The 15549-nt window shown below is 35.9% G+C and overlaps 2 protein-coding genes across 2 annotated transcripts; one reads left to right on the forward strand and one right to left on the reverse strand.

Moving 5' to 3' along the window:
* Positions 1-990: 990 nt before the first annotated feature.
* Positions 991-9793, forward strand: LOC21406512 (enhancer of mRNA-decapping protein 4). The gene is made up of 12 exons (XM_024162996.1): positions 991-1967; positions 3730-3779; positions 3852-4008; positions 4136-4354; positions 4594-4722; positions 4848-6455; positions 6953-7312; positions 7389-7508; positions 7661-7831; positions 8011-8175; positions 8257-8382; positions 8468-9793. The coding sequence occupies exons 1-12, from the start codon at positions 1140-1142 to the stop codon at positions 8774-8776; spliced, it is 4242 nt and encodes a 1413-aa protein (XP_024018764.1). The 5' UTR covers positions 991-1139; the 3' UTR covers positions 8777-9793.
* Positions 9794-9812: 19 nt separating this feature from the next.
* Positions 9813-10618, reverse strand: LOC21406513 (chaperone protein dnaJ 11, chloroplastic). The gene has a single exon (XM_010094078.2). It carries the CDS (start codon positions 10500-10502, stop codon positions 9996-9998), a length of 507 nt encoding a protein of 168 aa, XP_010092380.1. The 5' UTR covers positions 10503-10618; the 3' UTR covers positions 9813-9995.
* Positions 10619-15549: the final 4931 nt, after the last annotated feature.

Raw genomic sequence — 15549 nt, forward strand, 5'->3', positions numbered from 1 at the left:
TAGTATATAATATATTTTAATTATATTATAATATTGAAGGGTAATTATGAAAAAAAAAAACTTAAAATGATTATTCTTCTTATATGAGGAATGAATGATAATTCACTTAAAATAAGTAAATGACCATTCATTTTAAATAATCATTCATTTCTTATAAATCTAACCATACATCAAATTAAAATTACATTTTATTTTATTTCATTCATTTCCCTCAAACCAAACACACCATCAAAGTTCATAACTTTAGGGGCATAGGTGTGAGAATTTGGCTAAAATAACAGAGTAAAAAAGTAAAATTAGGAAAATGACTTTTTAATTTTAATTGCCCAAACAATTCAAGATTCCGCATTAAAAAAATCCTCTCAGGTCTTCTCTACGTGTTCAAAAAACTCTCTTCCTCACTTGTCACGAGGGAGCCATCACCGACAACAAAACTCCAAAACCCATTTCACCAGCTGTCCCCACTTACCCTCTCGACACCCCACAATGCTCTTCAACACCTCCGTCACATCCAAATCCCCAAAAGGCCGAGACCCACCTCGAGAATCACGCCGAGAATGGCCCTGGCGACAACGCCGGCGAGGTTCGGGTTCAAAAACTTGATGGAGACGAGCATGGTGAACATTCAGAGGGCGGAGAGTAGGGTTCTGAACGTGCCGTTAATCGCGCCGTTCACGATCGCGACGTCGAGGCTCGAGAAGGTCGAGAACGTGGCAGTTCGGATCGAGCTGAGTAATGGATTTGTGGGATGGGGTGAAGTTTCGATTTTTTTTTCGTTTTTCTTTCTTCTCATAAAGTCATTTTGTAAATAAAAATTTTTAAATTATCATTTTATAAATAAAACTTTTTTATTAGATTATTTTTATAAAGGTCTGGTTTCTATTAGATTATTTTTGCAAAGGCCTGCCAGGCATATGTGTAGATAATCCAATTATTATTATGGCCCTTCTCTCTGTTTGATTTTTAACGTCATTTCTTCTCCAAGTGAACTCTAATAGTACGGCTTCCAAACTCCAAAGCCGCGTCTCCTTCCTCACCACCCCCCACTTCAGACATACTTCAGATCTCACTCTCTCTCCTCGTTTTCTCTCTTCTGCAAATCGATCTTCGGATCCAATCCAATCTCTGGATCCATTTCCATGGCGTCGCCGAGCAATCCCAATCCAAATCTAAATCCAAATCTAAATCCGAATCAGCAGCCCTCCTTCGACGTCCAGAAATTCTTCACCGCTCCTCCTCCGCCATCTCCGACGATCTCCCACCTCCAAAACCCTAACAATCCACCGCCGTCGTTTCCGATTCCTCCGTCGTCGTATCCGCCTCCCTCCTCCGCCTTCTCCTACCCTCCCCAAACGTCGCCGTTTCACCACCAACAGTTCCACCACCACCAGTTTCCCCAAACGCCGCCGTTTCACCCCCATCATCTCCCCCAAACGCCGCCGTTTCATCACCCTCACCAGCTCCCTTCCAACCTGCACCAGCAGCAGCGTTCCCTTTCTTATCCTACGCCCCCTCTCAACCCTAACCCTCCTCCCCCTACCTCCTCCTCCTCCGGTGGGGCCCGAATCATGGCCCTTCTCGGCGCCCAGACACCAGTCGAATTGCCTTCTCCACCGCCTCCTGCGCAGCCCTCGCCGTCCTCCTCCGCCAATTCCAATCCCGAATTCTCGGCCGCGGCGGTGGTGCCCTCGGGGGTTCCGAGTCGGATGCCGAGCGGTAAGCTGCCGAAGGGGCGGCATTTGGGGGGCGATCACGTCGTCTACGACGTCGACGTGAGGCTGCAAGGGGAGGTTCAGCCTCAGCTTGAAGTTACTCCCATCACCAAGTATGGCTCCGATCCTCAATTGGTGTTGGGCCGCCAAATTGCGGTCAACCGGTCCTACATTTGCTATGGCTTGAAGCAGGGCAACATTCGGGTTCTTAATATCCACACCGCCTTGAGATCTTTGTTCAGAGCCCACACTCAGGTTTTCGATTTTGCTCCATTTCTTGCTAGTGCTGATTTGCTGTACTATGTCCTTCTAGGTACTTAGTGTTTGTGTAAACTTTGAATTTTGTGAAAATGATAGCTTCAAAGTTAAGGGTACTAAATGCACATTCCAAATAGCTTAATAAAGTGTTTTAGCCTTGTTTCTTTAGCAATTTGCTAATTTTTGGTATGTTGGTATACTTCCTAGTTGAAATAATTGCACTAAGCTCTTCCGGGTACTTAGTGTTTGCGTAAAGAAATTCAACTAAAGTTGAATATAGTCTTTAAGTAATGACAAAGGAAAGCGGGGAGGATTTTGGATAATAATAGTCCTTAAGTAAGTTGCATTCCTAATTAAAGAACCTGATGGTTCAATGCTGGGTTCTTCTAAGGTCTTTAACTTTATAGTCAGACTGATTTAGCGTATAGGATTTGAAAAAGTCAAAAAACTGAATATGTTCTTCTGGGTACTAAGCGTTTGTGTAGAATTTGAACTTTGAATGAGTTACAAAGGAATGGGGAAAAGATTTGATTGTACTATTGTAAATGCAAAAGTAAGATTCGCTTGTTTTAGACAAAGAAGAAATAACCTATATGATTTGATCCACTACATGTTACTGTTTACGTTGCTTTAGTTAGGTCCTGCTAAAGTCTTTTACTTTACTCTAGACTGATTTAGTATATGGATTGCGTTTCTTATTTTAGTTTAGGGGTACAATTCCTATTTGAAAAACTGCACACAACTTCTTCTGGCTAAGTGTTTGTGTAAAACGTGAACTTTGAATTATAGTTACAAAGGAATGGGAGAGAAGATTTGCTTTGACTCTAACAAATCCATAAGTAAGTTACGTCTCCCTAAGCACAGAACCTAGATGATTGGATATAGTAAATGTCAGTAGGGTGCTCGGTAATCAATATGGAGGTAGCAAGCTTCATACTCTGGCCAATCTAGTAGGATGCTCGGTAGGCAGTTGGCCTATTAAAAACTATTTGGGCCTCCCCTTGGGAGGCAATCCCTTAGAAAGGATTTTGGGACCCAGTGGTATCAAAGGTGAAGAAAAGGTTCGACTGGAGGGAAATCTTACTTGTCAAGAGGAGGGAGGTTATCACTTATTCAATCTGTTTTGTCGTCACTACCAATTTACTATGTCTCTTTTTAAATTGCTGAGTAGTGAGGCAGAGGATATGGAGAAGTTGATGGGGGATTTTTTATAAGTTGATGCAGGAGGTGCTGATCATCTTGTTGAGTTTGTTTTCAACAAGAGGGGTTAGAAGATTTGGAATATCTGCTATTTTGGGTTTGTATTGGGCATTATAATTAGAGAGGAATAAGATGATTTTTGAAGATTTGGAAGGAAGTATTGACAAAATATGGGGCAAGTGAAATTCTGGGTTGCAATTTGTTCCATGAAAATAAAGACTTTAGTCATTTGCAGCTTTCAGATTTGGTTAGATAGTTTATTTTATTTCTGACAATTGTTATCTCAGTTTTTCCATTTTTATGACCTTTTTATTTAGCTGGACTTCCTTTCCTCCTTGCTTTGTACTTCATTGTTCCTTCTGTCTTGATGAAGTGTTGTTCCTCTTTGAAAAAAAAAAAAAGAAAAAAGTCTTATGATTTGATGGTTTTCTTATTTGCTATCATAATTGTTATCTTATTTGGTATCCACTAGATGGGAATACGGGATCGCAGTAAATGGATTAATATACATGGATTGTTATATCGTTTTGCTAATTTATGTAACGTTTTCTTCTGTCAGAGGGTCACAGACATGGCTTTTTTTGCTGAGGATGTTCACCTTTTGGCTAGGTAGTTCTATGATCTCAATATCAATTTTTTTCCCCTGTTTTCTTGTATGGTCATTGATGTGCTTCTTTGCAGTGTGAGCGTAGAAGGACGGCTTTATGTTTGGAAAATTTCTGAGGGTCCTGATGAAGAAGGTACACCACAGATCACAGGGAAGATTGTGATTGCCATTCAAATTGTAGGAGAGGGGGAAGCTTCTCATCCAAGAATTTGTTGGCACTGCCACAAACAAGTAATTCTTATTTATAACTAATTTTCATTTCTATCTTTTAATTCTTTTTTTTTATTTTTTTTATCATTGGCTTTGCAATTGTCCAAACAAACTGTGCACTATAATTGGTCTGAACACTTTTACGCAGGAAGTGCTGGTAGTTGGATTTGGAAAACGTGTTCAAAGATTTGATACTACAAAAGTTGGAAAGGGGGAAGTATTTTCAGCTGAAGAACCTCTTAAATGTCCTGTTGATAAGCTGATTGATGGTGTCCAATTTATTGGTAAACATGATGGCGAAGTAACTGATTTATCAATGTGCCAATGGATGGCCACAAGATTGGTTTCTGCTTCAATAGACGGCACGGTCTGTATTCTCATTACTTTGGTGTTTGATACTTCAATCGGTTTCTCTATGCCTTACTTATATATTCTCTTCTAGTGGTGATTATGAAACTGAAATTGTGTCTCACTTGTTATTATGCATGAATTTCATATTAAACTTACCAACTTCCATTAAGGTAATATATATGTATTTGATACTTGGTCTTTAGAGATAAAAAATATTTGGGCTGATGCTCACATCAAATTTATGTTTTGATGCAGATAAAAATCTGGGAAGATAGGAAGGCCCAACCACTTGCAGTCTTGAGACCCCATGATGGCCAGCCTGTTAATGCAGCTACATTCTTAACTGCTCCCCACAGGCCAGATCACATCATACTCATCACAGCTGTATGCTTGCGAAGTTTTTCTTTGGTTGAATAATATTCTAATATTACTTATGGTAGCTTACTATTAATTAGATTTAAAAGTTAGTTTTTAACCTGTTTAAATTGATTTCACAAAACTTGATACAGGGGCCATTGAACCGAGAAGTGAAGATTTGGGCCTCAGCCAGTGAAGAAGGCTGGTTGCTGCCTAGTGATGCTGAATCATGGAAATGTACCCAGACATTAGAATTGAAGAGTTCGGCCAAACCTCGAGTTGAGGAGGCATTCTTTAATCAAGTTGTAGCGTTGCCACAAGCAGGCCTGCTCTTACTTGCAAATGCTAAGAAGAATGCTATATATGCTGTTCATCTAGAATATGGTCCTAATCCAGTGTCCACACGCATGGATTACATAGCAGAATTTACTGTGACTATGCCTATTTTGAGTTTTACTGGGACAAGTATATCACCTCACGGTGAACATATTCTTCAGGTTTATTGTGTTCAGACACAGGCTATTCAACAGTATGCTTTGGATTTATCTCAGTGCTTGCCTCCACCATTAGAGAACTCGGGATTAGATAGGTCTGAGTCCAATCTTTCACATGACGGAATCGCTATTGAAGGATTTTCTGCTTTGGATACAGCTGGAAGTAAACCTCCTGATATCTCAACAGTTGCGTCTGCACTGAAACCAACTGTACAAGTAGGTAGTACAGAAGCTGTCACGAGGTATCCTGTTAGCTCGAACCCTATTGAGGTGACTACTTCAAAAGATGTTACCACTCAGAGTATAGAGTCCAAAGCTGCTGCTTTGACACCAATGGCTAGTTATGCTGACATTGTTCGTGTTCCATCGACACCGCCTCTTCCTTTGAGCCCCAAGTTGTCTGGGAAACCTTCTGGTTTAAGAACACCCACAGATAACTTTGAATTGGGATCCACGTTCAATGATCACACTGGAGAACAGGCAGTTAATGATTATTCAGTTGACCGGCAAATGGATGCTGCTCATGTGAACTTGCCTGATGTGCTCTCGGTGGATGAGGATTTGAGGAATGATGAGAAGAAAGTTGCACAAGATGATTACTCTAGTGTGATTAGTCCCCCCGTCATGTTCAAACACCCAACTCATCTGATAACCCCCTCTGAGATCTTAATGGCTGCTTCATCCTCGGAAAGCACTAAATCTGTTGAGGGTAAGGGTGGAAGTGAGGCAAGCATCCAGGATGTGCTTGCGAATGGCGATGCGGAGAATGCTGAGTTGGAAGTTAAAGTTGTGGGTGAAACAAGATCTCCAAATGATGATTTTGGAGCTCAGGAAGAGTCTCAAACTATTGTTTCAGAGAACAGAGAAAAATATTTTTACTCCCAGGCGTCAGATCTTGGTACTGAGATGGCCCAAGAATGCTGTGCAATATCTGCTGATACTTACATTACGGATGAAGCTCGGCAAGTTGATGGTGCCAGCAGTAAGCAACACGCCCAACCTTCTCCTGCCGGTGAGGAAGACCAAGATTCTACAAAAGATGTATCTGCAAGGATATCAGAATCGTCTACACCCACAGCAGTTACAACCGTACAGACTCCAAATACTAAAGCGAAAAAGAAGGGAAAAAGCTCTCAAGCATCTGGTGCATCTTCCCTATCATTTAGTGTTCTCAATTCCATAGATACCAACCATGAGCCAGCTGGGAGCTCAAGTCTGGAAGCTGCGTTTCCTCAAATTGTGGCTATGCAGGAAGCCCTTAGTCAGGTGATTATTTAAGCTTATTGGGATAGAGGTGTTGCTTATTGGCATTGTCATGGTTATGCTTCTTGAAAACATACAGTTAAATTGTTTCTAGACTCGTGGATCATTTTTCGTTGGGGTAGATTTTCATGTTTTTAGCAAAGTTTATTTGGTCTCTTTTCTGATTTTAGAGTTGGAATCTTATAAATTTTGTTCATATTTATCTTATGGAACAAGAACTCCTGTTAAATTTGAATAAATTGTCATCAGCCTGGTATAAATTTTGTCTTTCTAGCTGATATCTTTTGATGGGTCCTATGAAGTGACTGTTTTCTCTGCAATTCATTACTACAATGATTATTTTTTCTTAATCCTACAAATATTTCATATCCCTATTTTTGGGAAATTTAATAAAGTGTGTTTTCTGTTCTGTATTTTATCTCACGCAGATTTACATCGTACCTTTTCTTTCACCCCTTCTATATACTGTTTCCTAACATTGGCTCTATTATTTTGTGCAGCTAATGTCCATGCAAAAAGAAATGCAGAAGCAGATGTCGATGGTGGTTGCTGTCCCACTCACAAAGGAAGGAAAAAGACTGGAGGCGGCTCTTGGGCGAAGCATGGAGAAGGCTGTTAAGGCCAACAATGATGCTTTATGGGCTCGTTTTCAAGAAGAGAATGCGAAAAATGAGAAGCAATTTCGAGACCGTACACAGCAAATTACTACTTTGATTAATAACGTTATGACCAAGGACTTGCCAACCATCCTAGAGAAGACACTGAAGAAGGAATTGGCAGCAGTTGGACCAGCCGTAGTTCGTACAATTACTCCAGTTATTGAGAAAACAATATCTTCGGTCATTGCAGATTCCTTCCAGGTGAGAATTATGAAGATTTTAATCTTCTATAAGAAAGTTATTTATACTAGGTTCTAATTTGATGCTTGTTCCCCAGAGAGGGGTGGGTGACAAGGCTGTGAATCAATTAGAGAAATCAGTAAATTCAAGACTTGAAGCTACAGTTGCCAGACAGATCCAAGCACAGTTTCAAACTACTGGTAAACAAGCTCTTCAGGTATGTATTAGCACACCTTGATTCGGTTTCCTTGAGCTTAAGATGTTTATTTATGTGTATTAATTTTTACTTGACTGATATGTAGAATAGAAGAACCATGATAGTCGAGAATCTCCTCTCTAATTAAAATGAAAACTTCTTCTTTTGCGTAGGATGCTCTAAAGTCTAGTTTTGAAGCCTACGCGATGCCCGCCTTGGAGATGTCATGCAAAGCCATGTTTGAACAAGTAGATGCGGCGTTCCAAAAGGGAATTGCTGAACATACTAATGCAACTCAGCAGCACTTTGAGACCGCAAATTCTCCATTGGCACTGACATTAAGGGTATGTATTTGCCAGTACATGTTTTTTTGCCTCGTTTCTTACAAAGTTCTTGGTGTTTGTTTATCCAGCTGTGTGAGTATAATTAGCTAGCTTTCTTATTTACCTGTCAAGCGGGGTTTCAAGTTCTTCAATTAGTGAAATAGTTTATCTTGAATTTATTCCTTTGGTATCATTTTCAGGAAGCTATTAATGCGGCATCATCTGTCACTCAAACACTAAGTGGAGAGCTGGCCGATGGTCAACGGAAGCTGATAGCTTTTGCAGCTGCGGGAGCAAACACAGGGGGAGTTAATCCCCTGGTTACCCAGCTAAGCAATGGTCCTTTAGGTGGTCTCCATGAGAAGGTTTGGCCTCTTCTTAAATCACCATTGGATTTTTTGCAAGAAATATGGGCACTTATAAATAAGCATCATTATTCATGAAAGGTTGAGGCACCTTTGGATCCAACGAAGGAGTTGTCACGGTTAATATCGGAGCGCAAGTACGAGGAGGCCTTTACTGGAGCTCTTCAAAGAAGTGACGTGAACATAGTATCGTGGTTGTGTTCTCAGGTACACTTTTCATATGACATGCACACAGCATCAACATGAATCACATTTTCTGAGTGTTTTTGCTGAAACAAACCTCATTTGGCAGGTTGATTTGCGGGGAATCTTGTCGATGGTTCCTCTGCCCTTGAGCCAAGGCGTGCTGCTTTCCCTGTTGCAACAGTTGGCCTGTGATATCAACAAGGAAGCATCCCGAAAGCTGGGGTGGATGACAGATGTTGCAGCCGCCATAAACCCGGCTGATCCCATGATCTCCTTGCATGTCAGGCCAATCTTCGAGCAAGTCTACCAAATATTGCACCATCAACGCAGCTTGCCAACGATGACGGGTCCTGAACTCACCAGTATCAGACTCCTCATGCTTGTCATCAACTCCATGCTAATGGCCTGTAAATGAGAAGTGCTTTTTTTGTTTTGTTTTTTTTTTTTGTTTTTGTGTGTTTTAGAAGTGAAGTACCACATATTTTCCTCTTAGCCTGTTCTGTACAAAATTGTACAAGTCATCCCCAAGTCAAAGAAGAGTCTCAAAGTGTAGAGTCAGACGATCTGTTGATTATCTTTTGTATCTGTTAAAATAGGCCATTAGGCATTTTTGGTTTTTTTTTTTTCGCCCTTAATTGATTGTTATTAGTTTTTGTTGCCAAGATTGTGAACCCTCTTGCAATTCTCTGTTTCTGCTCCTGATTTTGGGCTTCTTTTCTTCCTTTTTTTTTTCCCCCCTGACCTTCCAATTGGACGGATTGATGTCGGATCAAAGTTTTGTTATCCCTCACAAGAAAATATTGGCCTTATTCCCTTTTCTATTCTCTCTTCTAAAGTGCAATCGTTGTTCATTTGTTTACGGGAATTTTTGTTCTTTTTTTTTTGGTTTAGAATTAGTAAGTTTATGTTAAATTGTTATGAGAATTTCATAGTAAGAAAAAATACTCTACGGTAGTGCGTATTTTGTTTCGAATGTTGGATCGATAGTGTACTCAATCCATATCATATTTTGTTAGTTTTGTATATCTTTCATTTTTTTTTTATTTGATGTGATTTTGAATAGATTTGTTACTTTGTATCAACGTTGTTTGAGAAAAGCTAATTGGGTTTTGTTTAAGTGAACATTGCAATTTTGAATTTGGTTGGTTGGGAATCTTGGGATATAAAAAATAAGGAGGAACAAAGAGGATTGAGAACCAACATGCCACCAACAATATGAGTCACCCACCAATCTTTCACAAAAAGAAAAAGAAACCCAAAACAAACTAAATTTAAATAATTAAAAAAAAACCCCTCTTAAACTTTGGCCACTGATAAAAAGATTAGTCATTTTAATTAGAGCAATTAGGCAACAGTTTACTCTTGTACTACTCTTAGGCTCAGAGGAAAAAACAAAAAACAAAAAAAAAAAACAGTAGAAAAAAAAAAAAAAGCACAAGAACAAGATGATGAAGAAGAAGATGATACTGAAATCAGAATTTATACAGGTTTTTCTCTCTTACATTGCCATTACAGAAAATGACATCCTTTTTCTTTTTTTTTTTTGGTTTTACAAAGTTAGCTAAATTATATCTTCTCCTCCACTATAGTCAACAATTCTAAGAAACAAAAAGATCGAAACTTGGGGCATATTACTACCAGCACTGGTCCGTTTCCCATCTCCGGGTCGGGCAAAACCCTAACCCTAACCCCCCCGACGAAAAAGAGTAAGAATAAGCAGAAGGAGAGTACTGAGGTCCCAAGGAGAGATCATATTTGGCCCTAGCAGCGGGATCGGAGAGCGTTGCGTAGGCGTTGTGAATGGCGATGAAATCGAGGCCGTCGTCGAACTCCGATTCGGAGCAGGACGAGGTGTCGGGATGGTAGACCTTCGCGAGGTTTCTGTAGGCCGTCTTTATCTCCGTCTGCGATGCGTTTCTCTTCACTCTCAGAACCTCGTAAAGGCTATTGCTGTTGCTCTTGCTGCCGGCGGTTCTTCTCCTCGGCGGCGCCTCCGTCGCCGTGAAGGCCTTGACGGTGGGCGACGGGAGTCTGACGGTGGGCGACGGGAATCTGACGGAGGTCGGGGAGGGAGATCTCGGCGAGAGAAGGGGAGGCTCCGGCGAGATGAAGAGGTTGGGGAGATTTAGGGTTCGAGACATTGTTGGATTTGGAGATGAAGTTTGGGGAAAAAAAGAAGAAGAAGAAGAAGTCTTTTTGTCTTTGGTTGTTTGTTTGGAATTAGAAGGTATTTGTGAGTAAATTGGAAATGGGACTCTTTCTATATATGTATATTTATAGAGAGAGATAGAGGAAGAGAGAGGAGTGAGAAAGGGCCTGATTGGAGGGCACGAAAATCAACACGGAGGAGAAACTGAAGAAAAACTGCCTGTTGTTGCTTGTTTTTTGTTTAATTTAGGGGCAGGTTTTCTTTTCGGTGGGTGCTGATGTGGCACTCTTATTTCTTTATTTCTTTTTTCTTTTTATTTGGATTCCTTTACAACACTTTTGTTTCTAGAACATCTTTTTCTCTCTGTCTCCTTGGTGGCTTTTTTTTTTCTTTTTTTTTTTTTTTTTTTTTTTTGATGATTAAAAAAAAATTTAATAATTTATTTTTTTAAGACTTATCTAAAAACTTTTTTTTTTAGATTTTTGGTTTTAGAATAATATAGGTCTCATTCATTTCACCAATTTAAATTTATAATTTGAGTTTTGTTATAGTAAAAAGTATTAAAAAATAGTCACATTTAACTTTTTTACTACAGTAAAAAACTCTCACATAAAATTATATCTCCACTCAAATTAAAAATTTAAATCAATAAACTAAACGGATCCATAATATTCATAAAAATTTTATTTTAAATTATTAAATTTATATTAAAAATTATCTATTATGTATATTTTTTAATTTGATTTTAAGTAAAACTAACGGTCGAAAATTACTTATAAGAGGCTCCACCGTAAAAGTATCATTTTTTTTTAGATTTCATTGATTTTGAACGTTAATTTATTAAAATCAAAATTATCTTAAACCCTAAAAAGTACTAGAAGTGAAGAATTTAACACGGTTCAACATAGACTTTTGTTGACATTTCTATATCCCCACCGTAATTTCGTCTTTTTCTTTGGAGTTTTTTACTATATGTGTATTTATTATTGCTATGTGTTTGTGAGACCAATGATAAAATAAGTATACAAAACAGAAAAAAGTTGATAAGATCAATCTAAAATATTCAGTACGTCTTCATTTTATGTTGTTATATTTGTATAAAAAATTATCTATTTCACATATTTTTTATTTTTAATATGATTTTCATCAGACTTAATAAACATAGATTTACAAGTATTTTTTTTTTATTTTGCTCATAACAAATAATATATTGTTTTATGATCTATTGCATATTTTATTTCGTTTTTAATCTCTTCTTCTAGAAGATGTTTGTATTGTCTCTCTCCCTTTCTCAATTATATACCTTTTTTGTCCTTTATTTTCCTTTTCCATGAATCTTTGCTTTTTATTATTTTATATCTTTTACTTTTATTTTGTAGGAGGTCGAGAGTGTAAGAGTCAAATGGTGATAATAGAATATGAGGCGGCTCTTGTTCAAGAGTATATCGTATGGAAAATTCCAGAATAGGAAATATTTGCTAATATGAAACTGATTAAGATATAAGTTATGTAAAATTATGAAATTTAACATGGTATGGTAAAAACCAGAGTTTTTTTTTTCTTTTTTTTTTAGCATATCCTATCAAAAATTTTTGCTATGCCTTTGTCACATAACTATATTGTGTTTTAATAAAAGTTCCTAATGAGAAGAGTTTCAAGTTAATGAGGTGCTCATTTTGAGGTATTATAGCAACATATTTGTTAGGTTAATTTTTATCTTTTATATCAACATCACAGGTATGTTCATGTAAAACTCAACTTCTTTTTTTTATAAGAGGAGAACTCTTGCTGTGGGACATTTGCATTGTTATTATGCACTTCTAAACATTATAGCTACAATAACATTAAGCGTGCGTTTAATTGGTAAATTCGTTACAGTATTTTCTCTCACAATAAATACACGTAAATCGATAATAATTTTAATTATGAGTTTGAATTTATAAACCAAACGTCCACTAAATAAACTAGTGTCAATTCTGAATCACAATATCATCACATCATATCATATTAGAATTAGAGAAGCGAATGTAACATATATCAGTAAAAATCTAATCGTTTAGATCTATATTGATACATCGTCTTATCATCAGATCATATTATATTATAACTAAAAAAGCGAGTGCAACATATTTTGGTGAAAATTCAATAGAAAATCCAATAGTTTAGATCTATATTGACCAATAACATGATATTCCATATTTTATTATAAAATTATCCGTTTTCTTTTCTTAGCCCCAACTTTCTTCCAATCAAAGAAGAACCTTCTCAACGAAAAGGCAAACAGGAAAAGGAAAAGTAAATAAACAAAGCAGAAGTCTTCACATGGGACAAGTTTCTAGAAGGGTGGGGTTTCGGAAAGAGCCTTATGCGAGTCGGCTGCTACTTGACTAGTAGTAGTGTAGAAAATTTGGTTTAGTATATTGTCCTTTAGCGTTGGGTGTCAGAGACCAAAACATGTGTATGACATGATATGTCGTATTGTATTTACACACAAATATATACTTATATATATATATATATATTGCAACTTTCTCTATATTTTTTACTTTTTAATCATTAAATTTATATTAAAATTTCTATATTTTATATATTTTTTAATATAATGTAATTTTAATTAAATTTAACGGTTGAAAAAAAAAACGAATATTCTTTAAAAGAAAATAACACTAAAAGAACTCCCATATATTAGTAGTGTATAAAGGGAAAAAAAAAAAAAAACTTATTAGTATTGTGTATCTTTAAACCATATGATTATATTGTTTATGTGGTGTTCTCTCCTTTTTGAGAATACCAGTTTTCTTTATTTTTTTCGGCCGTTAGATTTTATTAAAATCACAATAAATTAAAAAATTGTACATAATAGACAGAGATACATATATGATACACCGGAGAAAGTCCTTAAATTTATATATATATATATATATATTGAGATTTAATATGTAACGTCTTCCATACGATTCGATGGTTTAAAACTATATGTTATGAATAATGATAGATGTTTTTTAATTTTATTATAGTAAGAATTTTCCAAACAAATATCTATCAATATATATATATATATAGTTTTCATTGTTATTTAATATTTATTTATTAACGAATATCACTATTTTAGTTATAAGATATTAATTCGATAATTATAATAAATTAAATAATTAATTAAAAATTATGATAATTATGGAGATTAAAATTTTTATCAGTTCACATTATCAAATTTTTATATGTAATGAGTAACAATCATACAAAACTCCTATATATATATATATAACTACTATACACACATATATATTATGACATCGTTTATTTCATCGATTCGAGTTTTCAAGTTTAGCTTTCTATAGTAAAAGGTTCTCAGATGATGACATCTAACTTTTTCTGTTACAGTGAAAAGCTCTCAGAAAATATCACATCTCAATTCAAATTGAAAACTTAAATTCGCGAAGTGAACGAAACCTGTACCAATTAGTCAGGTTAAAAGTTTAAAAAATATTAAAGAAAAGGACCACTCAACCAGATCACATGGTCCCATGCACAAACGTAAGATGCTTTCATTCATTATTAAGCGGTGGTTGTCTACTTCAACACTACTTGGCCAATTTGGCGCAAGGATTCTAGAAGACCTTTCTCTTTCTAAACTCCTCAACTTCCTAATACTAGCCAAACTCTTTGGCGAAAATTCAAATGAATTTACTAGTTATCACAATTATTAACGAAGAAAAAGATTAATAAAACAAACAAACCAGCTATCACAATTATTTATTAACGAAAATTCACAAAGAAAAGGTTAAAAAAAGGAAACAATTAACAAAACTAGCTTTCACCATTATTAGCTAGCACTGAAAAAGATTGTATCTTTGTCGTATAGATAGATAACGTGTTGCCACGTGTCCTTAGTTTCTAGAAGCTTTGTTCTTAGTAATCTTTGGCTAAATTTGTGGCTGTTAGGTAATTGGCTGTATGGGAAAGGCTTTATTTATTTATGTTTTCTTTTCCATTGATTAGGAAGGACTTATAAACAGCAGTTGACTAATAGAACATCTTGGTATGACTGTTAGATTAAGTCCGTTAGATCTGCAAAAATTTGTATTAAACATTTATAACGTGATGCATAAAATTATTTTTTCTGTAAATCTGACCGTTGAAAAAGTAATCCAACAGTCAAAACAGAGTATTATACTTGTAGATTTTTTAAGAAATCTCACCGTAGAACAAGTCAAAAATATATATCAATAAACGACTACAAAAAATGAACTACTACCTCAAGAAAAATATGCTTATAGTTCACTATTTTTCAGCTATTAGATCTAAAAATAGAAATTGTCTGATCTGCACATTTTTTTAATATAATGATGGAGTAGTTTTTTCTCAGATCTAACGGTTAGAAATTGATACTATCAGCACAAAGACTTATCAGAAAAAGTCCTCATATTTTAGTTAAGTAGGATATATAGGTCTAGGGGCCACTTATAATATATATATATATATATATATATATATATAATTTTCTCTTTTTGTTTTATTATTTTTCTTCTCAAATGATTCATAATAGATTTTCGCCCTTTTTTTTCCGTCAATAGTAGAATCATTATGCAATGTTTTAAAAACTTCAAATATGTTGATCCGTCGTAGTATTGATATTTTGTTTTAACTAAATGCTTCGATAAAATAAATTTTCAGATCCGTCACTGGACATAAACATCTCGCAATAATATAATTTCATAAGAAATACTATATTAATTTCCATGAAATTATAATAAAAAATTATGAATTGTTAAATAACTTGTCTATCGTATGCCTTACGCGTTTATATCACTTGTCACTAGTACCTAAATATATGTATTATATGTTTATATATATATATATATATACGCACATATACATATACATATATATATATATATATATCACATTCCACCGGCCAATACTTATCTTAGATTCTTAGTGCTGGCTAGTTATGTTTCAAAGCTTAATTATTACCACATAACACGTAAAACGTGTCTAAGCTTATCCATTAATATTGACTCTTCTTATTTTGAATTTTA

The sequence above is a fragment of the Morus notabilis genome, unplaced genomic scaffold (assembly GCF_000414095.1).
Source record: "Morus notabilis unplaced genomic scaffold, ASM41409v2 Scaffold337, whole genome shotgun sequence".
NCBI classification, from domain to species: domain Eukaryota; kingdom Viridiplantae; phylum Streptophyta; class Magnoliopsida; order Rosales; family Moraceae; genus Morus; species Morus notabilis.

Coding starts and splice junctions, on each gene's coding strand:
- LOC21406512 (XM_024162996.1), top strand. CDS start 1,140: ATGGCGTCGCCGAGCAATCCCAATCCAAATCTAAATCCAAATCTAAAT. Junction 4,723..4,847: donor ACATCATACTCATCACAGCT/GTATGCTTGCGA, acceptor AACTTGATACAG/GGGCCATTGAACCGAGAAGT. Junction 7,509..7,660: donor CTGGTAAACAAGCTCTTCAG/GTATGTATTAGC, acceptor TCTTTTGCGTAG/GATGCTCTAAAGTCTAGTTT.
- LOC21406513 (XM_010094078.2), bottom strand. CDS start 10,502: ATGTCTCGAACCCTAAATCTCCCCAACCTCTTCATCTCGCCGGAGCCT.